This window comes from Balaenoptera borealis, assembly GCF_965194805.1.
Source record: "Balaenoptera borealis genome assembly, chromosome: 7".
Lineage (NCBI taxonomy): Eukaryota > Metazoa > Chordata > Mammalia > Artiodactyla > Balaenopteridae > Balaenoptera > Balaenoptera borealis.
In genome coordinates this window covers 128922525-128948623 of record NC_138864.1, presented here as the reverse complement: position 1 = coordinate 128948623, position 26099 = coordinate 128922525, and the positions used below count along the sequence as shown (strand labels likewise).

The 26099-nt window shown below is 52.7% G+C and overlaps 1 protein-coding gene and 1 long non-coding RNA gene across 5 annotated transcripts; one reads left to right on the top strand and one right to left on the bottom strand.

Moving 5' to 3' along the window:
- On the bottom strand, nt 1–19134 carry NOM1 (nucleolar protein with MIF4G domain 1). 3 transcript variants are annotated; one of them, XM_082398827.1, is made up of 11 exons: nt 17931–19132; nt 16286–16413; nt 15410–15605; nt 10898–11221; nt 9191–9301; nt 8296–8463; nt 7589–7710; nt 6657–6789; nt 6058–6189; nt 4243–4352; nt 2921–3928 (listed from the first exon to the last, which is right to left on the bottom strand). In XM_082398827.1, the coding sequence occupies exons 1-11, from the start codon at nt 19113–19115 to the stop codon at nt 3754–3756; spliced, it is 2784 nt and encodes a 927-aa protein (XP_082254953.1). In that variant the 5' UTR covers nt 19116–19132; the 3' UTR covers nt 2921–3753. The 3 variants fall into 3 exon arrangements, with proteins under 3 accessions (XP_082254955.1, XP_082254953.1, XP_082254954.1); XM_082398828.1 differs by having other exon boundaries at nt 16286–16410; nt 17931–19128; XM_082398829.1 differs by lacking the exons at nt 2921–3928; nt 4243–4352 and adding an exon at nt 1–228 and having other exon boundaries at nt 17931–19134.
- LOC309631931 lies at nt 19035–23452 on the top strand. 2 transcript variants are annotated; one of them, XR_014246646.1, is made up of 3 exons: nt 19035–19148; nt 19636–20256; nt 20979–23452. It is a non-coding gene; the product is annotated as an uncharacterized lncRNA (long non-coding RNA). The 2 variants fall into 2 exon arrangements; XR_014246647.1 differs by lacking the exon at nt 19035–19148 and having other exon boundaries at nt 19213–19752; nt 20198–20256.
- The last annotated feature ends 2647 nt before the right edge of the window (nt 23453–26099 follow it).

The following is a 26099-nucleotide window of genomic DNA, read 5'->3' as shown; positions in this document are numbered from 1 at the left end:
AAAACGTACCTCTGCCGTGGGGAGGTCTGCTGGCCTCGACTGTAATTAGTGACTGAGCGTGGCCAGTTGTGAGCTTCGTACTGTCTGTCCCGAGACGCCAGTGTCACCGGGCTGTGATTTTCCCAACCATGTTTACGTGAAGCCCACCAGGATTTGTCGTGACAACGGGCCAGGACTCTTCAAAGCCCAGTTTCGTGAGAAATTTTACACGGGGGTGGGTGTTGTATACTAAAAGAGAAATAAAAGGAAATATAATGTTTGAACCTTGATTGTATTCTGTCTAGGAAAAAAACAGCTATAGGAAATTCAGTTTTGAACAACTGGCGGTATGAAAACGGAATTGTCTGAATGCATGTTCGTGTTCTCAGGTGCGGTAATGGCATCACCAGTAATGGAGAATGGGGTCGGGAGTCAAGTGTCATGATGTCTGTACTTCCAATCGATGCCATCAAAACGTGTGTGTGCATAAATGGATGTGGATTAGATTATAAACAAGAGAAAAAGCAAATGTGGCAAGTGTTAACAATGGGCAAACCAAAAAAATAAAAGCGGAAGAATTTGCCCTTTGTTTGGAAACACTTCTGACAAAGTAAAATGAAACAAATAGTCCATTTTAAATGATTTTCTATAGAAAATAATTTTTAAATGCTCTTGACCATTTTTACCTCAGCCTGAAGTGAATCCCGCCCGGGTTTCATATTTCACTGGGCCCTCGAGGGGTGTCCCCTCCACCCCTCTGGTTGGCAGGAGCAGACCCAGGTGTGCATGAAGCACAGGAGAGGGAGGAAAGGGGCCACTGGCTGGTTCCCCAGGGCAGGAATAAAGGACACAGACCACGCTGGGGGCGGGAGTGGGGGTCAATCTCCTGCAGACTGGATATTTGAGAGTGGGAAGGTGCCCACGCGATAACCCCCAGAGGCCATGGCCATGTGTCTTGCTTTGGACGTGCTCAAGGTCAAAATCGCTCTGCTCCGAGGTGGACACACACGAGGCATTGTTTTCCAAACACACACAACCCTGGGTGTTCTGAAGTCACCTCTGCAGGCTTAGAACATTTTAAACTGGTCCCCATTTTCCCTTTCATCATCTTATCATGCAAACATCATTTTTCATCATTTATTCAGCGCCACTCAAGATAAATGTCATCTTGTGAACTTGACCCTTTTCCCGCCAGCTCTGTCAATGTAGAATATGATATGATACGAAATGTAAGGGTGAGAAAGAGAAAACTCCCAATTCCCAGGCCAATATTACTTTCCCAAGAAAATCTAAGTTTTACTGACCTTTCGTAACACTCTCTGGACATGTGTGCGTGGAGGTGTGCCCTACACACCCGCTCGTGCATCCTAAGTGCTTCGCACTCGGGGAGACGTGAGGCCCCCAGAGGCTCACAGCGTCTTTGTTCACATGTGGTCGCTGCCTGAAGTTGCCTGCGCTGTTACAGAGCTACTGCCCCCCAGGATGGGTCTGAATTGCTGGTGGATAATCCCCAGAGCCCAACTCCCGGGCCTGTTTCCAGCCCCTCCCTCGGGCTCTGCTCTCTGCACTAGGAGCGCCCAGCATCCCGGTCTTGGCCTTCTCCTCGTAACTCAAGTCTCCTCGAGGGGTTCCAACTCCCAGCCCTCAGGCCCCCAGCTCCAGTGGTGTGTCTGCACCCTCAACCCCGACCCCGATGTTGACAAGCCACCGGGGGCGTCCCAAACTGCCCCCACCCCCGCCCCTCCACCTCTTCACTGAAAGGCACCAACTTCCGGTGCGTGTCCATCAGAAACGTCTCCAGGAGTCTTCCTTCTCTCAGCTGCTCTCCTGGGCCGGATCATCACTTCTGCCTGGAAGGTCACAGGAACCATCTACCTGGTCTCTGCCACCCGCCTGCCCACGTGCTGACCCACCACCTTCCTTTGTCCAGCAAAATTCTTGAAAACACAACTTCGATGATTTAACTTCCTTGGCAGTAATCCTTCGATGGTTTCCTATGGTTGAGCAGATAAATCCCCAACTCCTCAGCATGCAGAAAGTGGTCCTTCACAACCAGGTTGTAAGTGCCTGTCCTGCTGTCTGTCCTGGGTCCCAGGGCCCCGCACAGCCAGGCTTCGCACTCTCGACCCCCTGCCAGTGCCCTCATGTCCTCCGAGTGCCCCCTCAGCCCCTCTTGGAAGAGCACATCCTATCCCAATGTCACGTCCTTTTTGCAAAGCTCTCCGTCCCTGAGCGCTAGGAATAGCTGGCTGTCTACATCACTCTTTGGTGCACTTTGACTACAGGACCTGTCCTGTCAAACTTAAATGATGATCTTGAACCCTTCAAGCTGTCCCAGGGCTCAACTCCACGTGTGGCACCAAGGAGGCCCCCAGCAAACGCTGACCGCGACCAAGTCCCGACCCTTACTCGGGTCCTCCTAAAGAGAGGCTTTGAGCTGACGTAACTCAGAGACACCACAGCCTGAGCGCACACACAGTCACACACACAACTGGGAAAGCTGAAACTGAATGACACGCGGGCTGAGCGCCAAGAGCAAATGTCGGGTGCTGAATCCGCCCCACCAAGTAACACCTGAGGGGACGCACAGCACCCTGCTGTGCCATCTCGGCCGGGATGCTGTCTGTGCCCACCGGTCAGCAGCCCTGTGCCCAGAGCTCTCGGTGACCGATGCCACTGCCACCCAGGCCCAGAACCCAGGCTCTGGTCACGGTCAACAAGCAGGGCCTTCCCTCCATCCCGTCTGGCTCTTCCCGCTAATCCAGGGGCACCTCACCAGTGAAGTAAACCAACAGAAGCAGTGTCACTGCTTTACACTAAGGCCTATTTTTTTTTTTTTTTTTTACAAAAGAGGCAGAAGTGATTTGAATTAGGTTAATTATTTTCCTGAAAAGACACTGGAACGTTTTAGACCTCTGAAGAATGTGTTCTGCATTATGAATGCTTTATGAAAATTGTTTATTTTGCAATAATTTAAAACTTAAGGAAAAACTGTAAAAATATACTTCATGTGTATAAACTTCACCCAACAATGCACATTTTGCTTCATCTGCTTTCTCTCTGTCCATGAGCAGAGGAAGGGAGGGAGAGAGCCGCTATATCTTAGGTGCATCCTGAACATTCATCCCTCGCAGGCGGTCTGTCCTGTGCGTGTTTATACCCCAAGAACACCGCTCAGCAGGCGGCACCTGCTGTGTCCAGTGTCCGTCTGGTGACTTCAAAGTTGTTCCGGAAGGTGCATCACACCTGGACTCGATGGGTCTAAGTGACAGACACTCGCGGGGAAGGAAGATGTCCTTTCCCACGTCAGAACTTCAGGTGAGGAACCAGGTTCGCCCCCCCTGCTGTGCTGCACCCACACCTGCAAGGCTTGAGTCAACTGCTGACTCTTCCAGAACACGTGCCTGCCAAGTAGTTGAAATAATCAATCAAACCTCAGGAATGTTTAACTGACGGTTTCTGAACTTTTAACCAATACATAAAAGATAAATAAAAACGCCATCCGTTTCTTTATAACTGCACCCTCTAGAGGCTTACTTCGTCTATTAGAAAATTAGGCATTGGCACACCCCCTCCGCAGCCTCATTGCTGCCCGGGGCCCGCCCCTCCCTCCCTCTCCCCCACCTCCTAGAGATATAAATATAGGTATTTGAAGACGGTTCAAAACACAAATACCGTAAAACCTTGGACCGAAATAGAATATTTTAAACACGACAGACTGTGCTGCGGCCCCACATTGCAGGCGAATGAGCACCCCTTGGCCCCCAGCCCCGGCTACGGCCTCAGGGACGCCCTCCCCTGCAGGGCCCCGGCGCAGAGCTCGGCTCTCTCCCGCAGCGCGCTGGCCTCCTCGGCGCCCCCGTTGGCCTGCCCGCCCTTCAGCAGGAAGTGGCTGATGAAGAGCTTCAGGCCCTCCCGCAGCAGGCCCAGCGCGGGGCTGTCGGACACCCTGAGGAGGAAGGGACACGCGTCAGTGACCAGCCGGCCCCCGTCTCAGCCCTAGGGACCCCGAAGCGGGGGACGTACCTAGCTTCCATCTGGCCAGAATTCTCAAGTAAGAACTTAATATGCTATCTGTCAGAAATCATTTTGTTTGCTATTAGGCAAGTCTCATGTTCCTCAAATTAATGTTCAGGATATTATTAAAATTAAAACTGAAAAGCTACATGTAAGTAAAACAAACTTGCTTTTATAAAACAACACAGGTGAAAACAATTTCTCTCCTCTTTTCCACATGTTTTATCGAAAGAGCTGGGAACAAACCTTGCAAAAATTAAACCAAGGTCTTCAACTTCCGTTTCCATGAGCAGCATATGTAACACTTTTCGTAAAAAGTGGACTCTGGGTTTGTCCAATTCACTGAATTCAACGACCTAATAGAGTCCGGATAAAAAACAGTTAAGTTACACTGTTGAGCCAACTTTGCAGTGACTTCTGACTATAGTTTGAGTAAAAAACTACTGCTCCCCTTGCCCCTTAACTAAGGCTATCTCCAGTTTTATAAAATGAACAGCTGTCAGCAAGGACGCGGGGCCCTGGGACCGCTCGCGCACTGCTGCGGGGCGCGCACACCACTGGCGAGAGCAGCTCGGCAGTGCTGAGTCAGGTCCGGGGGCGGATGGGTACCTAGCGAATCAGGAATCTCATTCCTGGAGTTGAAACGATTATCTCCATGTCTTAAAGAAACTATCCCCTAATTAAAACCATACACACACACACACACACACAGACACACACAGAATTTAGATCCAGAAGAGACTAATTCATATATATAACAATCATAGTATACTTATACAGTGGAATACTATACGGCAGTAATAAAATCTAAGGACAGAACTGCAGATATCAACATGGATAAATTTCAAGCTTATGCTGAATTAAATAACTGTAAAAGGACATCAAGAGCCTGGTTAACCACAGGCAGACACGGGTGCTGCCTACAGCCAGAGCCCTGTGGGGTACAGAGGGGCCGGGCTGCTTCAAGGCGTCTCCAGGACGGGCTGCATCTGAGGGACACGCCACGTCCTGTTCCATTCTGAGCTCAAACTCAAGTGAACCGAAGGCAAGACTCCCCCCAGCAATGAGAAGGCACTAGCTCTCCGTGTGTAAATTCTCCCCAGTTCTGGAATGTGGGATGAGGCTCTGGCCCTCATTTTCAGTACAGCAGCCAAAACCCAAGGGCACACCCCTAAGGAACGCGCAGTTAACTCGACAGGCGCTCTGGTGAACAAATACATAAACACAGACAGGAAATCGCAGCCGAGCCTGTCCCAAGGGTCAGGAAGCAGAAGGCAAGACGCCGGGCCCCCAGCTACCCCTGCCCCTCAGCTTCTCTCACAGCCCACACCGTCAGGACCCCCAGGCCCCCGAGGTCCTACTGCCCAGGCCACCTTGACCCTCCTCTCATGTCTAGGCTTCGCTGCCCACCCCGGACCACCTCCAGAGCATGTGCGTTTCGTCGTCTCTGACGAGTCAACGTGGGAACTGGACGGGGGCGAGGCTGCCCCTGGTCTGAAAGATGTGCCACGGCCACGGGAGGGGCGGCAGGAGCCCAGCTTCGGCACAGCTCCCACGTCCCCACTCCTTCCTGACGGGGCAGCGGCTGCCGCGGGGCTCAGGATGGCCCGCACATGCACCGCAAGTCCCGAGACTGATTCGTGTAAAGGAGCAAACAACTGTAACGGCGCCTTGAGCTACTAGGCAACTTCACACTGCGCACTCACCTGGCGATTTCCTATGATGGTCTGATAATGAGAGTGTTTTTCAGGTGAGTCAGGATCTAAGGAAACGTATATTCTAAGGTACCAAACATACAGAATTACACCTGGCCCCTGAACTCGGCTTTGGACTGTGTAGTCCACTTACACGAGGACTGTTTTCACTAAACACGCACTGCAGGACCACACGCTCCAAAGCTGATTGAATCCTCACGTGTGGAACCAGGATACGGAGGCTGACTGTAAAGCTACACTCAGGCTACGACTGTGCCGGGGCCGGTGCCCCGACCCCACGCGGCTCAAGGCTCAACCGCACGCTATCATCTTCAGTGCTTCAAATCATCCCCCACGTTATACACACCTTCAAAATGGAAAGTGGCAGTGACTTTGTCTTCAACAAGTGGGCCACCAGGTGAACCAAGTTAGAGAAGTTAGTGGCTGGCAGAGTTTCTAAGTCCCGAAATTTGTCCCATATGCTGAACTGGAATGTCATCTAAATAACACAAAGAAAAAAAAAAAAAAAGGTAAAATTCAACAAATTATTAGAATAAATCACTAAAAATATAATCCAAAGGTACTATACTTATTCACTTACTTAAAATATTCTAAAAATCAAGACTTTTTAGAAGCAACTACACTCTCCTTTCCTATATACAGTAGTTTGAAATAGCTTCACAGTAATTTCTTTCCATTACGGTATTTTCCCTTAAATCAGCAGAAACATTAGAAAAAGATGGTGCAGCATAAACCAGAGGCACTCGCCGGTTACGCGGGTCATGACCCCTCATCTGTGACAGGGAAAGGTGACATGGGGACACGGCTCAGGTTGTGCCCACGCTCTGCACACAGCTCTTGGCCGGGGTGGCCCCTGACTCAGGCCCCGCATCCCAGGAGGGCCGAGCCAGCCAGGGCGGTTAGAGAGGAGAGTGGGACACAGGCAGCCGGCCTCCCAGCCGTCACCTGAAAGCTTCTCGCGTAGTCACAGAGCTTGCCCGCCAGGAACGCGTAGAAAGGGTTGTACGTTTTCTCTTGAAGACAGCAGTCTACGAGGACGTGGACGATTTCTCTCTCCTGCTGATCCTTAAGCCCCAGCCTGTAAGACAGGAATAGCGAGGACTAAACCTTCAATTCGCCAAATTTTAACAGCTTCAAGGCAGAAATCTTTGAGAGGAACACATCCTGTCTGGCAGTTGGGTTAAGTGGGCCGAGTAGACAGGGTCAGGGAGCAGGACTGGAGATCTAGGCCTGGCCCCAGCCTCTGGCCTCAGGCTTTCCAGCAACGTGGCAGAAGGAGCGGACCCCAGGCTCTACAAAGGCCTGTCACTGGTGACCGACCGACAACAAACAGGGCCTCAGCTGTGGGCCTTTTTTTTTTTTCTAAAACGTATGGTCTGGTTTGCACGCAGTAAAATCCATCCTTTTAGTGCATAGTGTTGACTTTGGACGAGCATCTGTAGTCCTGCAACATTTCCCCTGCATTTCCTTCTGAATTTGAAGCAAATAAAGGAAAATTAATTATTAGACTTTTTAGATGTACTTTGTACACAGATGCTTTTCAATCTCATTACAACTAATTATAGAAGTTGTAATATAATCACAACTAAATTAAACAGGAAGTTTAATTTAGATGTAATCGGAAAGACAACTTTAACAGGAAGGTTTTAAGCAACTCATGACAAACAACAGCCACCGGGAACTGTCAGGTGGTCACATGATTTTTTCCAATCAAAACAGATCATAAACCGTCCTAATCTGGAGCTACCAGCGGTCAGTTAGCAGGAGCTGGACTGCAGCCCGTGGCGCGGGGCAGCGGGTGGGAAGGGGCAGGGCCCCGGCCTCCACGACGTGGCACCCAACTCAATGACGGAGCAGAGGCTCGCACACAGGCTTACTTCAGGAGCTTCTCGAATGCATCCAGAAAGTCTTCACTAGTCATAACTGTACAAAATATGTTTCTCCTGATGTCGGTGTTCATTCTCTGCTTTCGGGCAAGCTCCAGTATCTTCGAGCTAACCTGGAAAGAGGGACGACCGGGTGTAGATCATACAGACGTTTCAGTGAAAGTTGTTCTTTGGTTTAGCGTGGTTACTAAGTTTCTAAGAAGTAGTATGTGTAATTCTGTGGCTTGACCCAAGGCTAACTGTAAGGTATGCGTAAATGCATGTATGTAAACGCGGAACGTTTATTCTTGAGCAACCCCCCCGGCGCCCCCACAAAGGAAAAATAGCAAGAGGCAAAGCAAGCCCGCGAGGAGAAAACCGCTCGATATGGGAGGCTTTGTGGGAGCAGAGGGTCGGCCAGTCCAAGCATCAGTGGAATGAAGGCGAGGTTAGCGCTGCGGCCGGGGGGCGGGGGGCCAGGACGGCCAGGAGGGCGGGGAGGCCAGGATGACTGGGTGATCGTCCTGCATTCCCCTTGCTCCACTCAACGTTTAAGTCCCTTTCCTAACATTTTGAGACTTTAAAAGGAAATAACAGAAATGGAATTAAATGATATCACAAAGCAGTAGCCATTTCTATAAGGTCTTCAAATAAACCCAGGGAAAGCCGCGTGGGGACACAGGTCACACGCTTGGCGGTGGCGAGCACGGGCCGCGTACCGTCCCCGTGAGCTGCTTCTGCGGGGTCTTCTGCTGACCGCTGTCGATCATCGGGGCGCCACTCCACGCGGACCCCACGATCCACCAGCGCCCGGTCCGCTCGGCGTTCAGGACGCTGTCCCAGGAGACGCGGAGCTGAGTCTCTGTCCCTGAGCCAGCGCCTCGCAGCTGATTGAGAAAACAGCAGCCGGTGGAGGCCGCAGCAACTCAGAGCCTGGGCAACAGCGACCCCGGCTCTTTCCAGCTTGGATAACAGCGTTTGTGGTGCGTGAAAGCTGTGATGGGTCACTGACAGCTAGGACAGTTAAACGGTTAGGAATAATGCCAAAGTTCGAGGTAAACTCTCAGTGTGTGTGTTTGGGCTTTGTGGGTCTATCACCCAAAACACTTGTCTTAGAACAGCTGTCACGGGTGGGGGTGGGCAGAGAGGCTCAGACTCGGGCAGGAGGCGCGCCCCATGGGCCGGCAGTGAGGACTCCACCAGCAGGGGCCGGGGGTCTGCCGGAGGAGGCCACTCTGGGTCTGACTGGTGCCTGGGCCGAAGGACTCGCCTGAGGGGCCCCACGCTGAGAAGCTCTGGGGAGCTTAAAAAGACGAGCTCCCACTCCCCAGGCTGGCCTCCCTGGTCCTGGTGGGACCCTGGCCCGGGCCCTGTTCCAAAGTGATCAGAGGGTCCTCCCGCGATTCTCCGGCGCGGCCGAGGGCGGAGGGCTCAGCGTGGGACACACGCAGCTCACAGGGAGGATCGCCCCACAGAAACGTGCAGTTGCCTTTCACGTCTGGGAACCCCCGCTAACCAGGCGGGCACCTGACCTGTGGCTCCACCGCCCTCCGGAACTTCACGGGGGCTGGCGCAGACCCAGCAGCGCAGGCGGCCAGGAAGGAGGGTGCCTACCAGGGCTCTCTGTAGCTTCCGCAGCCTCTCCAGGGGCTCGGGGTCGTAGCCCGGGATCTTCCGCATGTCGTTGTTCTTCAGGGCCAGCAGCGTCTCCAGCATGAAGCGAACCTGGAGACAGACGGGAAAAGCCATTATCTCAAATGCTGGGAACCAACAACGCTTCACCATGGGGAGAAAGACACCGCCTCTGCGCACGTGGTCACCGCCGCCGAGGACGGGTCAGGGGCGCCTCTGGGAGAGGTGGCACCGACCTCAGCAGCCGCCCAGGGCTCCCCCGCCCCGCGGGCCAAGAACACGCCCGGGCCGCGCGCCCTTCCGCCCCCACCAGCCCCCGGTCTCAGTCGCCCTCCTTCCCCACCGCGTCTGCAACCTCTTCCCACTCCTGGCCTTTTTGCTTTTCTAACTTTTAAACTGGAAATGACATCGTACTTAAGAGAAGACTTTCAAGAACAGCACAAAGACTTCCCACAGAGCCTGTCTGAGATTCCCCCCAACGTTCACTTCAGCTGAGACATAACTCACACAGCAAGTGCCCACGGAGCACACTCGGGGCTGTGCAGCCGTCACCACGACCAGCTTTAGGCCGTTTCCATCAGCGCTCAAGGGCTCCAAACCCACCCAGTCACTCCCCAGCCCAGCTCCTCCAGCTTCAGGCCAGCTCGAGCCAAATGCCTGTGTCTGCCGTGTCTGTGTTTTAAACGGGACCCCTGAGCATTCAACACGGGGACAGGGTCTTCGCTGGGACCCTCCCCCACGATCTTCCTCTCCCACCTGGAGCCGCCCCACCCCACTTACACAGCAACTCCACCACCACCTCCGCGGCCCCCAGGACCCTCAGCGGGCTCGGCCTACACCTCCCTCCTCACAGCTAACCCGAGCCCTCACCTCAGCATCTCAAAAATGGGCCAGTCTTCCTGTCCAGTGTGTGTCTCCTGAACAAACTACTGCCCACCTGCAGGCCCAGGCTGGTACCTGGGGTGACCTCTGACCCCTCCCTCTCTCTCCTTCCCCCCACCAAGTCTGGCCACTTCTACGTCCTAAACCGACATCCACTGCAACTCTGCTGATCATCGCCCCAACCCCTGAGGTGGCTTCTCTCTCTTTCCTATGCTGTAGCCAAAGTGACCTCAGCATGAAAACCCACTCTGAGCCCTTCACGTGCCTCTGGGATAAAATCCCAGTTCCCTGCGAGGTTTACGAGGCCCCGAGGCCGGCCCCTGCCCTGCGCCCCTGATGCCTCCCCACAGGGACGCTTTCCTTTTTCCTCAAATGAGCCCTCACCCGCCCAGGGGTTCCCATGACTCTCCCGTGCCCCTCAGTCTCCAGACCAGCAAACGAGGTGGCCACCATGAGCCCCACTTTCCAGACGGGGAAACCTAGGCCTGGAAGCCTTGGTCCCTTCACTGCCGAGTGGAAGAGCCAGAAGGCCAGGCGGGCTGACCCCCTCGCCCCTCCCCCCAGGCCTTCCCAGTAAACCTCTTCTGAACGGCTGAATGTTAAATAGATCGCTTCTTAAATTCACAACAGTAAAGACACAAGGTTCGCTCACACCTTGAAGATGTAGCCACAAAACCAGATGAGGCAGAAGATAACAGGGGTCATTAGGAGACGAAACGCAATATTTACCCCAGGTACTCATGTTTAAGTTCTGGTCAGTGTGAGCGTTTAGGCAGTTAGGAAGCAGGTCAGGTGACGCGCTCGTACCCTGCTCTGGTCCCGGAACTTGCCGCCTGCCCCACTGGCTTTGGCCTGGGCCTCAGTGATCAGTTCCTTGAGCGACAAAGCATCATCTTTCCTCAAGGAAAAGCCCACGTTTCTCAGCATTAACAGGATCAGTTCGATATCTTTTTCTGTGAAAGTTCCAATAAGTTTTCTCAAAATGTCAAAGATGAGGAGAGACTGCACCACGTGGAAGTTATATAAATGGGCGATGATGGCGAACAGGTTGTCACACTCTTTCCCGTCACATCCGCTTTTATAGACGTCAGCAAACTTCCTCACCACAGCCTCCAAAAAGTGCGCACCGACCTGGATGAAAAACAGAAAAAACATTACTGCAAACGTGTAAGAATCAAGTTAGCAAGTCACTCTCAGGGGTCCTTCTTCTTTTAACTTCAACGTATGTTGAAAGAATTAGTACTTTTAAAATGAACACATAAAATGTACATGTGGCAGGATACGAACTCCAGCAGGGCAAAACCTCTGAAAACACGAGTCTGAGTGCCCAGTGCTTTGCAGAGGAAAACACCACACCACACACGACGCAGAGCAGGGTGCCCAGCGCCCACCTTCCCTCGAAGTGCACCTTCCTGTCCTTAAAATCAGCGAGGTGCTGTTTCTGGCCAGCAGCCATTCTGGTTCCTTGGAAAAATGAAATCGTTAAGAATGTTAAGGACACATCCGTATCTCTAAAAATGCACTACTAGGGCTTCCCTGGTGGTGCAGTGGTTGAGAATCTGCCTGCTAATGCAGGGGACACGGGTTCGAGCCCTGGTCTGGGAAGATCCCACATGCCGCGGAGCAACTAGGCCCGTGAGCCACAACTACTGAGCCTGCGCGTCTGGAGCCTGTGCTCTGCAACAGGAGAGGCCGCGATAGTGAGAGCCCCGCGCGCTGCGATGAAGAGTGGCCCCCGCTTGCCACAACTAGAGAAAGCCCTAGCACAGAAACGAAGACCCAACACAGCCAAAAATAAATATAAAAATAAATAAATAAATAAAAGATTACTATTAAAAAAAATTAAAAAAAAAAATAATGCACTACTATCTAACACAGCTCACTTCTCCAGCTCGGTTGGGCCTGGAGGGAGAAGACGGGTGTGGGCGCCCAGCGGTGGCAGAGCGATGTTGACTCTCCAGCTGAGACATGGGGACGCGGATCACCGCAGCCGTGCTGGACCCTTGAAGGCGGACTGGGCCCAAGAGTCACCCAGCGACAGAACTAGAGGGTGTGGCCACTCAGTGGACAGGAAAGATCAACCTTCTGCATAACAGCAGCTGACGAAGCTTCTGACGGGGACGGTTCATCCGGGAGCGGGAGCAGAAGTGCGGGCTGGGTGAAATCATTTTAACCTACGGGGTTCCCCGCCGTCCAGCGGTTAGCGCTCCGCACTTCCACCGCAGGGGGCACAGGTTCGAGCCCTGGTCGGGGAACTGAGATCCCGCAAGACACGAGGTTGGGAAAAAAAAAAAAGCCTTATAAAGCCTGAACCGTAGGACACCTGGGCAGGGCTGGTTATAGAAGCAGGTGTGGTAGTTAAAATCCCGGGTGAGGATGAGATCAACCGGACAGGCTGTCGCAGGAAAATATACACATGTCACTGCCAAATCACAACAAAATAAATGCTAGAGGAGTCCAGAGAAAGGCACCAGATCGGCAGGAGGGAAGAGTGACTTCGCAGAGGCAGCTCTGACAGACTGGATGTGTTCTTTAGTTTCTGAAGACCTGAGAATAAACAACTTTAACCTACAAACTCCCAATTCAAGCCTCTTCTCTAAAGATAAACCTAAAGAATATACTCTCCTATCATGACCACTATATTACATTCAAATACAACTTTAAAAAAGAAATTAGAATTCTGCGGACATCAAGAAAAATTCAGGTATAAAACATACTCAGGTATGTTTTCAATCACACAAATGGAATTATTTAATCATATCAAAATCTGTCAAAATTACAGATTCCATTTAATGTCTTCAAAATAAAATATAACAGTATAGCATTTAAAAATAGGAATAACATTCACATTGCTAAAGTTATTTAAACAAATAAATTAATTCTGACTTGGGGATTTTAACACAAATCTGCACAGACCTGAGTTTTGATTTTTCAGCGACTCAGAAGCAATTCAGTAACCGACACCGTGGCTTTGTGACCCACGCTCCTCTTTGCATGGACCCCTGTGAGGATGCTTTTCTCATCACAGGCCTGAGAGAAGTTCAGTGGAACCAGAGTTTGGACAGCTCAGCCTCCTCTGGCACCAGTTTTAGTGGCTGTCGCTAGCTGAAGTCCCCTCGCGACTTGCCCTGGAACGATCACCTCAGCTGTCCCTCATGCTGTTAGTGAAGGTTTAAATGAGAAGTGGGACCAATGATCTCGCATTTTCAAATGCAGGGGATTCCTGATACTGTGTAGGTGGTCAGGTGTACGGCTTTTTCTGTAACTCAGTGAAATGCTGTCTGTACAGAAACCGTTTTGATTGTCAAGTACTCCGGGATGGTCCAGGAGGACCGGGGGTGCACTAGGACAGCCTATAATGGCGCTGAATGAATCGTGGCCATCACAGGGCACTAGGAAGGGATCCAGTGATTCCATTACGCTCTGTAATGAAGAGAAGCCCTTAGAAATCAAACAATTACGCCAGAAGAGCGATTCCCTAAACAGCTGGTGCAGCTGAGGAGAGTTTGCTGTTCAGAGGTCTCGGGGCCCACGCCCCCTCCTCTGTCCTCGCCTCCCTGTGCCCAGGAGGTCCCAGAGTTGGCCACCTTTCAAAGTTCTCACTGGGACTTCCCTGGTGGTCCAGTGGTTAAGAACCTGCCTTCCAATGGAGGGGATGTGGGTTCAATCCCTGGTCGGGGAACTAAGATCCCATATGCCGTGGGGCAAGTAAGCCCGTGCTCTAGAGCTCCTGCGCCACAACTAGAGAGAAGCCCGCACGCTGCAACAAAGATCCCACGTGCGGCGACTAAGACCCGACCCAGCCAAATAAATAAATAAATAAAAATAAATTTCAATAAAATTTTGACAGAAAGTTCTTACAATATGACCTTGGCTAGAGGAGAAATGCGTGGCTCAGAGGTTTCTCTAGGGAGGGTGACGAGCCTGCAGCGGGAGGAGAGGCTCCAAGCGCGCGAGGCTCACAGGCACTAACTTCACCGAGCACTTCCCACGGGCCAGGCTCCCGCATACACTCCCTGCCGTGAAACCGCCAGACCAAGCCCCCGGGGAGGGTGGGGAGGCAGGTCACCAGGTGGCTGGTCTCCCCGCCCGGCACTGCCCTCACTGCTGAGCCTCCCGCAGATGCAAGGAGAAGGCCTTCTAGAAAGTCTGTGCTCTTTAAAGGAAGCCCCAGACAGGCCCACTCTGGAAGACCCCAAATGATTTTCAAGACCATAATTGTGAGCAGGTCCTAGAAAAGTGGGAGGATGTGAAGAGCACAGCGGCAGCGGGGAGGCAAGGCCCCGGGAACCGTCCGCAGCCCGCGATCCGGGGGCAGCACGGCCTTCAGGGGCTTTGCTGCGTTTGCAAAGCGGGGCTAAATAAATACCTGCCCCGCTCATCCTGCTGGGAGTCCCCAGGACTTACACCAGGGGATCAGACTAGCAGTGACACGTTGCTGCCGAGGCCTGTTCTGGGAGGAGGGCAATCAGAAGGCAGAGAAGCTCAACAGCGCCACCAACAGATACTGCCCCACGCCAAGATCCTAAGGGGTCACCACGTTCTCTGGTAAACAGAAAGGTCACCTGGGAAAATTACACCTCGTCGGCCTACTCACTCACTCACGCGTCCACCTTAGCGTAAAGTCCTGCAACCAGACCGACTTCCCTCAACAACCCTGCAAGCAGCCACACGGAGGGAGCGGATGCTGACCAGGAAGGTGACGATCTCACTGTGGGAGGTGACAGACGAGGACCCAGGACGAGGTGGGCCCCTGACGCCAACACAAGGGTCCCTGACCAAGGACCAAGAGCCCGGGGCGGGCCGGATGGCCCGGGGATGCTATTTCCTCAGCAGCACCTACTGGGTACCAGGCACCGCACAGGAGATGCTTTAGACACGCTGTCCACTGAATCCCGACAAAGGCCCCACTTCACAGACACGGGCAGGTCTGTGGCCCACCCAGGGGGACCAAGGCTCCAAGCCCAGGCACTGTCACGTGTCCCCTCGCTTCATGCCCAGTTTTACCTCACGTTCCGGTGGCCTCTTGCCCAACACAAAGCCCTGTGCTCTGAACGCCTGAAACAGTCACTGTTACCGTGGGGAACACAGAGTAGATGAAGGCAAGTCCACGATGTCACTCCAGAGGGACAGGACTAGCAGACAATAAGGCCATGTCAGAAGGGACCAAGCGCAAAAGCAGAAGTTGGCCAACATCACGTAGCTACCGAGTGCGGTTTAGGATGATACGATACAGACAAGGTGGCCTTGAGCCGTGTCAGCTGATCGCTGACACCAGCAGCACTTGGACAGCTGATGGGTGGAGAGAGGCAGCCCTACCTCGATGCCAACCGTGCAGTGAAGAATGCTGACCAGGAGGACAGGCTCCATCACCAGCCTGGCGGGCATGGCCGCGTCCGGGGCGCAGGCGCTCAGGAGGACGCCCGTCAGAGTGTCATTCATGTCCTTCCTGCTGCGGCCCATGTACAGCTCCTCCAGCTGGCCACTGATGGAGGCCAGGTTCGGCTCACTCAGCCTGCAGACAGTTGGAAAGACAGAGCGACAGTGCTGTTTCAAATCAAGAATTATTTTTTTAGGTCAATTAAAAAAAACTGAAAAAGTTATTAATACTTCCAATAGATCCTCTCTTGTGTATGTATTTGACCCACGAACAATTCTTATCCTGTCCCAATAATCCAGTATGTATGTACATAACACAGAATCTTCTGGAATCTTCAAATAACGTTAACTGCTGTCCTTCCAGCTGAAATGCGGCCACAGTAAGGCACACGCAGGATTCCCTTCAAGACCACAGAGACTGTTATGAGGAGACTCCACTGATATCCTTACCCGACCTCCCCGGGCAGAGGCAGGGAACCATCGTTAGCACATCCATACGTAATGTTGGAAAAAAGCCCAACTTTTCCATTTTCTGCTGGCACAAGAATCTTTTATTTCCTAACATGGAGGTAAGGGCTGTGCTGGCTGGGGATGGGAGGAGGTATATGCACTGCAGCTGTGCCAACTCCGAACATCAGATGGCATGTTCAGTAAAACCCCAGGACGCACCAAGAAGAGTGTTTTAATTAAAAAGAAATTAAAAAAAAAAAAAGAAGGCAATGCATGCAGGCTTTGGTTTAATTCCCAGAACCATTCTTGGGTTTTTAGAAAAGAGACAATCTCTTGAAGTGACACAATACACTGTCTCGAGGTTACCTGTTAATCAGACCTTTGACCTGTTTCTTGAGTCTCTCTAGTTCTTCCTTTTTCTGGGCATCCACTGTCTCCTCTTCTCGCCTCACGCGAGGTGGGATGTACTTTCCACCATTTTCACAAAGACTCTGCTTGAAAGGACAGAAATAAATTACCAAAAAATGTACATTGGCTACACCCCACCTTTCCCCTTGCTACACTCACACTTAGATATTCAATTCCCAAGAACTGGGAGAGGCTGTCACCACTGACTACTGCTGCTTCATGAACATCAGCTATTTCCCGAGTGCCCGCTCCAGTCCTGGACAAGCACGCCATGGCCGGGACGATGGACGTCATTATTTACGTTAACATCAACACTACATTTCATCACCTTACTTTTCCCTCTGTAACTCTTCAGACCTGGCTGCGCCCCCCCGCCCCCCTTGTCTACCCGACAGAGCCCTGTATTCTACACTTCTGCCAGCCTCAGTTCACAGTGGGCACGGCAGCACACAAACACCTAAATTAAGTGCATCACCAGTTTTGGAGAAAAAGCGGTCCTAAGTAGTTTCAAACCTGTCAAAACCAACATCTAAATTTACATGATAAAATCAAAATCAATCCACTACTCACTATTTCCTAGATTTTCAACTGAGAGGATTACAAGCCATTACCACCGACCAACACTCCCTGACAAGCCTTTAGGAGACAGACATCTGTAAGGAATGATCCTTGCTGTCGGGCTTTAAGCTGAGCTGGAGAAAGCACATTTTCATACACAGAAACTTACTCTTGAGACACCCGTTAGTATGTCAATTACACCTCCACAGGCTGTGAAAGAGACTTGGGAACAGTCAAAACTTAAAGTGCTAAGAGAGGAACCGATAGCACTTGGGCACTGCTCACAGAGTGCCAGGTGCTAAGGCACCAAGGACAGAAACGAAAGACACTTCATATCCTTCAGGAGGGGAAAAGATTCCCAGAGATGTGTGACCTTAACAGATAAACACATACAGTGAGAAATCCAGGAAAGGCCTTGCAGACAGGAGAAATAATATACTCAGAGGCAGAAGGGTGAAATGGTGAGAAGTGGAGAAGGAAACACAGGCAATGCTGTAAGGCCGCCTTCAAGGTGCGTGTGGAGGTGACGCCGTTTTAACAGGCAAGGGGCCAGCACGTGAGGCCTTGTCTGCTCTGCTGTGGGTTCTAAACCTGGTCGTCCGTGTGGGACTTTATCCAAGGGAGTCTCGGAGATCAGCTCTGTGCTTTAGAAGGATCCACTCCAGGAGCAGCTGGACAGAAAAAGGACTAGGTGTGGCAGGGGTGACTCAGGGGCGGTGCAGGAGTCCCCAGGGTACACGGGAGGTGGGAACAAAGCATGGCGGAGGGGAGCCAAAGTCAGGTTTGGAGGCTGAGGCAGTGAACCGAGTGAGGATGTGGCCTTAGGACAACGGTGGGAACGGCCGGTAAGTCCCTGGGATAGAAAGGTCTCTAGGGATGTTTTTCTCCCTGTCTCTTTATTGTGGAAATTTAAATAACCCGACAGACCCACACTCAGCTCAAACAATTATCCATACATCAACGGTGTCACTTCTGTCCCATGCTCTGCCCCACCCGTTATTTTGAAGGAAATCCCAGAGGACTCAGGTTGTTCACAATCTAATACCTTATCGTTTGCGTCAACATCCTCCGAGGGATTTTCACTCCTCTCTTCATCTTCGGCAAAACGGACTCTCTTTTTCCTCCCTTCCTCCTTCGCTCTCCCCTCCGCTCCTCCGGCTTCTCGCTGTCCCTCGCCTACATCCTGCTGGTCCTCCTCCTCGCTCTGCGCTCCCGCTTCTGCCTCCCGCTCGCCTTCGTCTTCCACATCCTGCTCCTCCCGTTCGTCCTCGGTGTCACTTTCGGGGAGTGTCTGTCCCGCATCCTCCTCCTCCTCCTCACTGCTGCTTTCATACCAGCCACTACTTTTCCCAGAGTCCAGGGCTCCCAGGATGTAGTCGAGCCCATCGCGGGCAAAGCTAAGAGGCACGGAGCTTCCGTCGCCCTTCTTTCTGCGCTTGTTCAAGCCGAGGCACCGCTCCAGCTTTCGGATCTCTCGGTCCTCCTCCTCGTTGGCCGCCAGAAGTGCCCGTTTCCGGGCAGCGGCGGCGGCTGCGGGGGCCTTGGTCCTGCCGAGGGGACCCCTGGCCTGGGCCTGGCCGGCCTTGGCCGGAACCGGGGGAGGTCGCAGCCCCTCGGACGGCTGCGAGGCCTGCCGTGGGGACGGCTGGCCGTCCTCCTCCTGCGGCGCCTCCGCCCGGGGGCCGCTCGCTCCCCCGGCTCCGCCGCCGCCCGGGCCCGGGCCCTGCGAGGGGCCGGCCGTCCTCTGGAGCCGGCGCGCCTTCCTCAGGTGCCGCTTCTCCTTCCTCAGCTCCCTGCGGCTTTTCCTCCCGCCCGGGCGCACGCGTCCCTGAGCCCGGGGCCCCTCGCGGCCGCCGGGGGTCTCGCCCTCCGAGGTCGCCTGCACGAACTCCTCCACTGCTAGCTTTAGCCGCTTCAGGGCCCCCTCCCCGCCGCCCCCAGGCCCCCGGCGCGGCCCGCGCCCGGCTCGGCGCTTCCCGCGAGCCATGTGCCCCCGGCAGCCGCTTGGGACCAGGGCTGCAGCGCTCCTAGACTCCGATATTTTCCGGGACGCGCCGACGCGCGACTTCCGGGCGGGGCGAGACTTCCGGGCGGAGAGCGGCGCGCTGCGCGGGGCGGGGCGGCGCCCCCTGCTGGCGGGAGGGCGGCAGCGCATGGAGCCGCACGGCAGCAAACGGTGCCTGCTCTTAAAAGACTGTAAACTATAACTTTCGAATGCGCACAAATACATTCTCGTTTAAAAACGAAAACTTTAGAGATTATGGTAAAGAAGGCTCCTAACGACGTTCCACAGTAGTAACCGCGCTTACGGGGTAGGGGTAGGGGTAGGGGTGGGGGTGGATCCTTGCGGACGCGTGTGCGGGTGGAGCGCGGGTGGAGCCATGGGACCACGCGGTGTGTCGCTGCGTGTTGCTCACGGGAAGCTTGGTCCTGAGCTCATTGCTCCTTTCACTCAACCTCACGCCTCAGGTCCCTCCGCGCTCCGCGTAATGACACACCTGTCCCTTATTAGGATTGCTGGGATTCCCAGGGATGATGTTCCCTGATTACCGCTCCGTGGACAGCCGCCCCCTGGGGTGACTGGTACCCCCCCCCCCCCCGCCAGAGTTCAAGTCCGCTGGAATTTGTGGACGTGCCCTCGTGTGGAAATAGGGCCTTTGCAGATGCAAAGTTAGGAGGAGGCCTTGCTGGATTGGGCAGGCCCTACATCCAAAGACAGGTGTTCTTAAGAGGGAAATTGGGGCTCACAGCTCACACACAGGTAGAAGGCCATGCGATGTCTGAGGCAGCGATGGCGGAGATGCTCCACGAGTCCAGGGACTCCAAGGATTGCGGCCACATCAGAAGCTGGAGGAGGCCTGGAGCAGGTCCTGTCGTGCAGCCCTGGGAGGGACCCACCCGGGAGGGACCCAGGGACCCACCCCAGGGACCCACCCCGCCTACACCTTGATTTCCGACTTTCAGCCTCAGGACCGAGACTCTAAATGTCTGTTTTAAGCTGCCTGGTTTGTGGCGCTTTGTCACTGGGTGATTTGTACTGGGAAGAGAATACAACAGACGGGAAGGTGGGAGCTGGGGACCAACAGTACTCAGGACTTAATGGTGACCAGCAAAGAAATCTTCCTGGAGGGACCAGAGTGACACGGGGATGGAAGTTCAAGCCGGGGCTCCGGGCTCGGCTCAGATCCTGACCTCACTGTGTGTGACCTGCCCAACCCACGGAGACTCAGCGTCCCGTCTGCAGAGCAGGGAGATCAGAGTGCCCATCCCACAGGGCTGTCATGAAATTAATCAGATTTTTTTTTTTTTTAGGTAAGAAGTGGATTTATTTATAGAGAAACACACTCCACAGAGTGTGGGCCATCCAGAAGGTGAGAAAGGCCCCAGGGTGTGGGGCTGTCAGTTTTTATGGGGGTGCGTAATTTCATAGGCTAATGAGTGGGAGGAATATTCCAGCTATTTTAGGAAGGGGCGGGGATTTCCAGGAATTGGGCCACCGCCCACTTTTTGATCCTTATGGTTGGCATTGGAACTGTCGTGGTGCCTGTGGGTGTGTCATTTCGCTTGCTGATGTGTTACAGTAAGCGTGTACTGAGGCTCAAGGTCTAGTGGAAGGTGACTTGTCCGCCATCTTGGACCCATTTGGTTCTAATCAGTTTATGTCATGTCCTCAGGCTATGTCATTCTTCCAAAGGTTGTGCCCTGCCCCCTCCCCTCCTGCTTCATCCCCGCCCCCCCACCCCCACCCCCCCGCAGAGATTTTACTCCCATATTCTTATGGGAAGCAGAAGGGCTATGGTCCGTCTTCTGTAACTGCTTCAAGCCTGGGTAGGGGCGTTGACCCTGCCTGTCAGGGAGTAAAAATCTCTGGATGCCTGATCTAGGGGCCCCGGGGCAGGACAGCTCCTTGTTTTAAGTCAGTATGGGCTGTATTCCTTGCATAGCCATCTTGGTGTGGAACTGTTGTAACTGCTTCCATAGCCTTTCTATGAATCTCCTTGGTGATGAAGCACTTTTTGTAACAGCATCAGAGTACAAAAATATCTATAAATAACAAAAGACTTAAAGGACATGGTTAAACATCTGATTACAGGGCTTCCCTGGTGGCGCAGTGGTCAAGAATCCGCCTGCCAATGCAGGGGACACGGGTTCAAGCCCTGGTCCGGGAAGATCCCACATGCCGCGGAGCAACTAAGCCCGTGCGCCACAGCTACTGAGCCTGCGCTCTAGAGCCCGCGATCCACAACTACTGAGCCCACGTGCCACAACTACTGAAGTCCACATGCCTAGAGCCCGTGCTCCGCAATAAAGAGAAGCCACCGCAACGAGAAGCCGGCGCACCGCAACGAAGAGTAGCCCCCGCTCGCTGCAACTAGAGAAAGCCTGTGCGCAGCAACGAAGACCCAACGCGGCTAAAAAAAAAAAAAGCCATCTTCCAGAATCCTCTGCACCTGCTCCAACCTGGGACCAAGCTTGCTCAGAAGTTTCTTTGCTCTGAAGCCACGACTTCGAAGACTTCGTGGGAGATTGATGTGGGCAAATCTTGGGGTTCTTTTTCAACCCCAAGATCCTAACGTGCAGGAGGCCTTTGCAGCGATTCTGACTGCCTGGCACTTGGAGAAGCTGTGTCTCTCCGAGCCTGGAGGGGTCGGCAGGCGTGAGGGCGCTGGACGGCTGGTACCTTTCCCTGGTCCTGGTGAAAGGGGCTGGTTGGGGAGGAACAGGCGGCTTTAGCATCTGGTTGCAAACATGGAGCAGTCCATGAATGACACAGGGGCTGACACACGTGCAACAGAGGGCCCACAGCAGGTAGTAGGGCAGGACACTGGCATGTGTGTGCGTGCGTGTGTGGGCAAGAAGTGTCGGAGAAGTGGGCGAGGCCAGGCCTGGTGTTGATGCTGGGACCAGTGGGGAGCCGGTGCGGTGTTCTGGGTGGACACGTGGGTGGGTGGGGGGGTAACTGGAACGGGGCTGCATTTTGAAGCGATGGCCCCGCAGCTGGCAGAGCTGACTGAGGTGGATCAGAATTGATGGGCAGACAGAGGCTGTTGCATCAGACACTTGTTCCCCAGCCTGGAAAAAACTGCTGGTTGCTGACAGCTCTTTAAAATAATAGCACGAATGATCTATTAAGAGTAATATGATATACAGTTGAAGTGTAACCTTTCACTCTGTGTCTTAGTCCGTTTGGGCTCCTATAACAGAACACCATGAACTGTGCAGTTGAAACTTCAGACATTCGTTCCCCATGGTTCTGGAGGCTGGAAGTCCAAGAACAGGGTGCCAGCAGATCCAGTGTCCGGTGGCGACCCGCTTCCTGGTTCATCGACGGCCGTCTTCTCGCTGTGTCCACCCCTGGGGGAGGGGGGTGAGGGAGCTCCCTGGGGTCCCATTTATAAAGGCCCTAATCCCATCATCAGCGCTTCACCCCCATGACCTAATCACCTTGCAAAGACCCCACCTCCTAACACCTTCACTTTGGGGGTTAGGATTAAAAATATGAATTTGGGGGGAACATAAACATTCAGTCCATAATGCTCAGGTTCACAAACTTTTTGTTTCAATGTGTCAATTTATTGATTGCTTATTTTAAGATATTGTTTTTTCTGGTACAAAAATAATTCATGCTCACCGTAAAACCCAGAAATATCGTAGTTAAATGTGTAATGTAGAAAGGGGAAGCCCACCTCAAGCTCTTCCTCCCAGAAATACATTTCCTTCCAGATAGTCAAGGCACACATTAACTTGCGTTACGATTACTCTTTACCAAAATAGGACGTATCGCTTGCAGTTTCCCTTTTGCTCTTGATGACACAGCTCAGGTTTTTGTCCCCATGTCAGTAATCTATGCCCTGACAGCAGCGTTGCCTGGAGGCCTGTTGGAAACGCAGCATCACGGGCCCTCCCCAGACCCACTGGGCCAGAATCTGCATTTATCAGCCTTCCAGGATCCCGGCAGCCTCTCCAGCACGTTAACAGCTGAGAACCGCCGATTCTGGGTCCCTCACTCTTTTCAGTGGCTTTATGGGCATAATTTATGTAACCAATCTGCTAATGGTGAATATTTGTTTCCTTTTAAAAACATATATGTGTATTTTGCACTATTAAACAATGCCACAGCAAACATCCCTCTGTGTGTGTGTGTGTGTGCGTGTGCGTGTGTGTGCAGGACTGTGCAAGGGTTTCACAAGGTTATCGTCCTAGAAATTGCTTAGGGAAAGTGTATAAATATATATTTTTTGAATTAACAGATAATGCTAAATTTCCAACCCCAAAGCTGTGCCAACCCGTGCTAAAATTGAGAGTGTGAGCGCCAGTCCCCCACACCTCCCCTTCGGTGACCCGTCCCAGCTGTTCCTCTCTGCCCATCTGATAGGTGAGAGGTCAGCGACCCCCTTCTTCAGCATCCTCACCACCCAGACTTCCTCCCCAGCAGCCCTCCCACTGACCCTGATGGAGAACATTCAGTCAGGCCCCGGCCTGTTGGCTCCTTCCTCTCCATCCTTATGGCCACTGCCCCAGTGCCGGGGCCCTACCTTGGTCCTCTCCAACCCACTGGCAGCCTGGGCGCTCGCTTCAGCCCTTGTGGTCCACCTCCCAGCCCCCTCGCCCCCTCCCTGCCCCCTCCTCCAGGGCTGCTGGGTCTGGCCTCCCTGGCGTCCCACACGCCCTTGGCTGGAACACCTGCCCTCTTCTGCTGGACGGGGCACCTTTGCTGGAGCAGTTTACCTGCTTACTGCTCTTACGTAACCCTCGTCTTAGAGGAATTCTGTGGTCTTCTCTGTGTCTGCGTCTTGCAGCTCAGATTCTTCTTCAACTTCCTGCAGCGTGTTTCTATCCCCCAGGGGCTAGTTCACGCAGTAGGAAGTGAACAAATGAGTGAGTGAATGAATGAATGAGTAAACGCCTTCAGATCCTGCTGGGGCCAAAATGAACTTTCACAGCCAGCACATCCTCCGTCTTTTCCTTTTGCTACGTTAATTATCAGTGGTGCAGCCGAGCCAAGAGGGGCAGGGGCCAGGTAAGCAGGAGCAAGGGGGTCAGACTGGACTGGGAAGACGGATGCCCCATGGGAGGGGCTCCAGTGAAACTGGGCCTCTGAGCCGAGCTTGTCCTCTGGGCAGCAGTGTGTGCTTTATTCCGTTAGCTGCAGAGTAGGCTCACCGTGTGACACCACTCACAGATGACTAAGGAGCTGTCCCTGGGTCACAGACCTGCACTGCCAGCTCTGCCCAGTAAAGGAAAGGGAAAAAAGTCATAGTTACATGTTGAGATTTTCAGTATTTTTAGTTTATAAGCCAACTATTCATCACATTAAGACACTGATCTATAAATAAATTCGAAGGCAGTGATACATCTGGGTCTTTGCAGGCCTCAAGTTAGGCAATGATCTGTAAATATATTTGTCTGTGTCATTGATCCCTCTTTTATTAATGTCGTGGCTTTCACTGTGGTTATCAATTTCATTCCCGATTACCAGAGTCCTTACAAAACCTTTGTTCCCTGGCGTGGGCTGCGTCGGTCAGCGCTTATGCATTTGAGTAACATAGAGTTACATCCACCTCTGGCTGCAGTTCAGATGCGTCGTTAATTTTCATTAGCTCTTCCTGTTCTTTCTATATACTTCTCCCCATTTTCACTGTGTTTTTCTATTATCTGGAGATGCTTCTCCTGTATGGAGTGCACATTACCTAAATGCTCTTGAATTGAGGGTAGGAACATTTCCGACACAGGCACCCTTTACTTTCTCTGCAAAAGTTAAGCCTATTTCGTTAGTTATGCAAGATTTCTCGTTACTCTTTACTACTGTCTCTGTTTTTGTTGATTCTACAGCAGGCTTTATGGTCAGGCAGTCCTGTATCCATGCAGGGCAACCTTAGATGAGGTTTGTTTCCCACGAATATTCTCGCATGAGGCCATCCAGCCTAACGCATTGTGTGGGCCGTGACTGGCGAGATGGGACCGAAGACGACTGCTGTTTTTACGTGTGCTTATAAATCTCTTTGTCTGTCTAGATGGCTATCATACTTATCTTGATTAGACTATATTTTGCTTATATTAGAGCAAACTAGTAAAACTTGAATGCAAAGAAACCTCCCACACTTACAAAAAAGAAAGAAAATAAACCCCAAAAAACCTTGAATGCGGCTCTTGGCAATTGCATAAATGCTGCTTAGTACCACCACTGGCTCCAGGCACCAGCCCTCTCATATCGCTCAGATCACAGACTCAATGCAGACACTGTCTTCTTTCAGAAACCCTGGCAATATGACAGCAACCAGGCATATTTTTTTTAAGATTTTTTTTTTTTGATGTGGACAATTTTTAAAGTTTTTATTGAATCTGCTACAATATTGCTTCTGTTTTATGTTTTGGTTTTTTGGCCGCCAGGCACGTGGGATCTTAGCTCCCCGACCAGGGATCGAACCCGCACCCCCTGCACCGGAAGGGGGAGTCTTAACCACTGGGCCGCCAGGGAAGTCCCAACCAGTCATATTTTATTTTTTCTAAATGAAAATAGTTTCCTTTCGACTATGAGAAGTTCAAAGTCACATTTCCAGATAATATCAAAAAGTTTGAGAAAGAAGGTTGTAGAAGACACTTTTGGCGGTTCCTCCCCGTGTCCTCCACGCAGCAGGTACCTGGGGCGTCCTGGAGCAAGGGGCCTTCTCTCCGGTCCTGCCGGGGAGTGGAGGTGGGCTGAGGGCTGGAGGGTGGGTACCCCGGGGCGTAGCCCTCGGGCCACCACGGCTTCTTCCGCGGCCCTGCGGACTCGGAGGGCCGCTGGGCATGCGCACCGCGTCCAGCTGCCCACAGCCGCCTCCGGGCGCTCGAGTCCCGGCCCAACTCCCCGCCTCCCCACGGCGCTTCGAGCGTCGGTCCTCAACCACACCTCCCGCACTAAAATCCTCGTCTCAGGGTCTGCTTCTGGAAGAATCCAACTTAACAGAGTAGTCAAAAGAAACAAAACCTGCTGCTAATAATCAAACAACGATCCAGAAGTAACCAAGGGAGAGTATTCTTCCTAATTTTTCTAAACCCGAACTTGGTTTCCTCCTCCCTCAGCCCCAAATTCTTTCTTACACACACACACACGCACACACACACACACACTTTGGGAAAAGGAGGGTGGGGATCCTATCCCATTCCTTCCGTTTCCCGAAGCCCTCGTGTGCCCAGGAGAATGGACCACCGTGAGGATGACGACTTCATG

Excerpts from the sequence above, each read along its gene's own strand:
- NOM1 (XM_082398827.1), bottom strand. The coding sequence starts at position 19,115 with ATGTATTTGTGCGCATTCGAAAGTTATAGTTTACAGTCTTTTAAGAGC. Across the intron at positions 6,790-7,588 it reads GCATTCGAGAAGCTCCTGAA|GCTGGGGCTTAAGGATCAGC; the intron begins GTAAGCCTGTGT and ends CCTGTCTTACAG. Across the intron at positions 6,190-6,656 it reads ACTACGCGAGAAGCTTTCAG|ATGACATTCCAGTTCAGCAT; the intron begins GTGACGGCTGGG and ends TGTGTTATTTAG.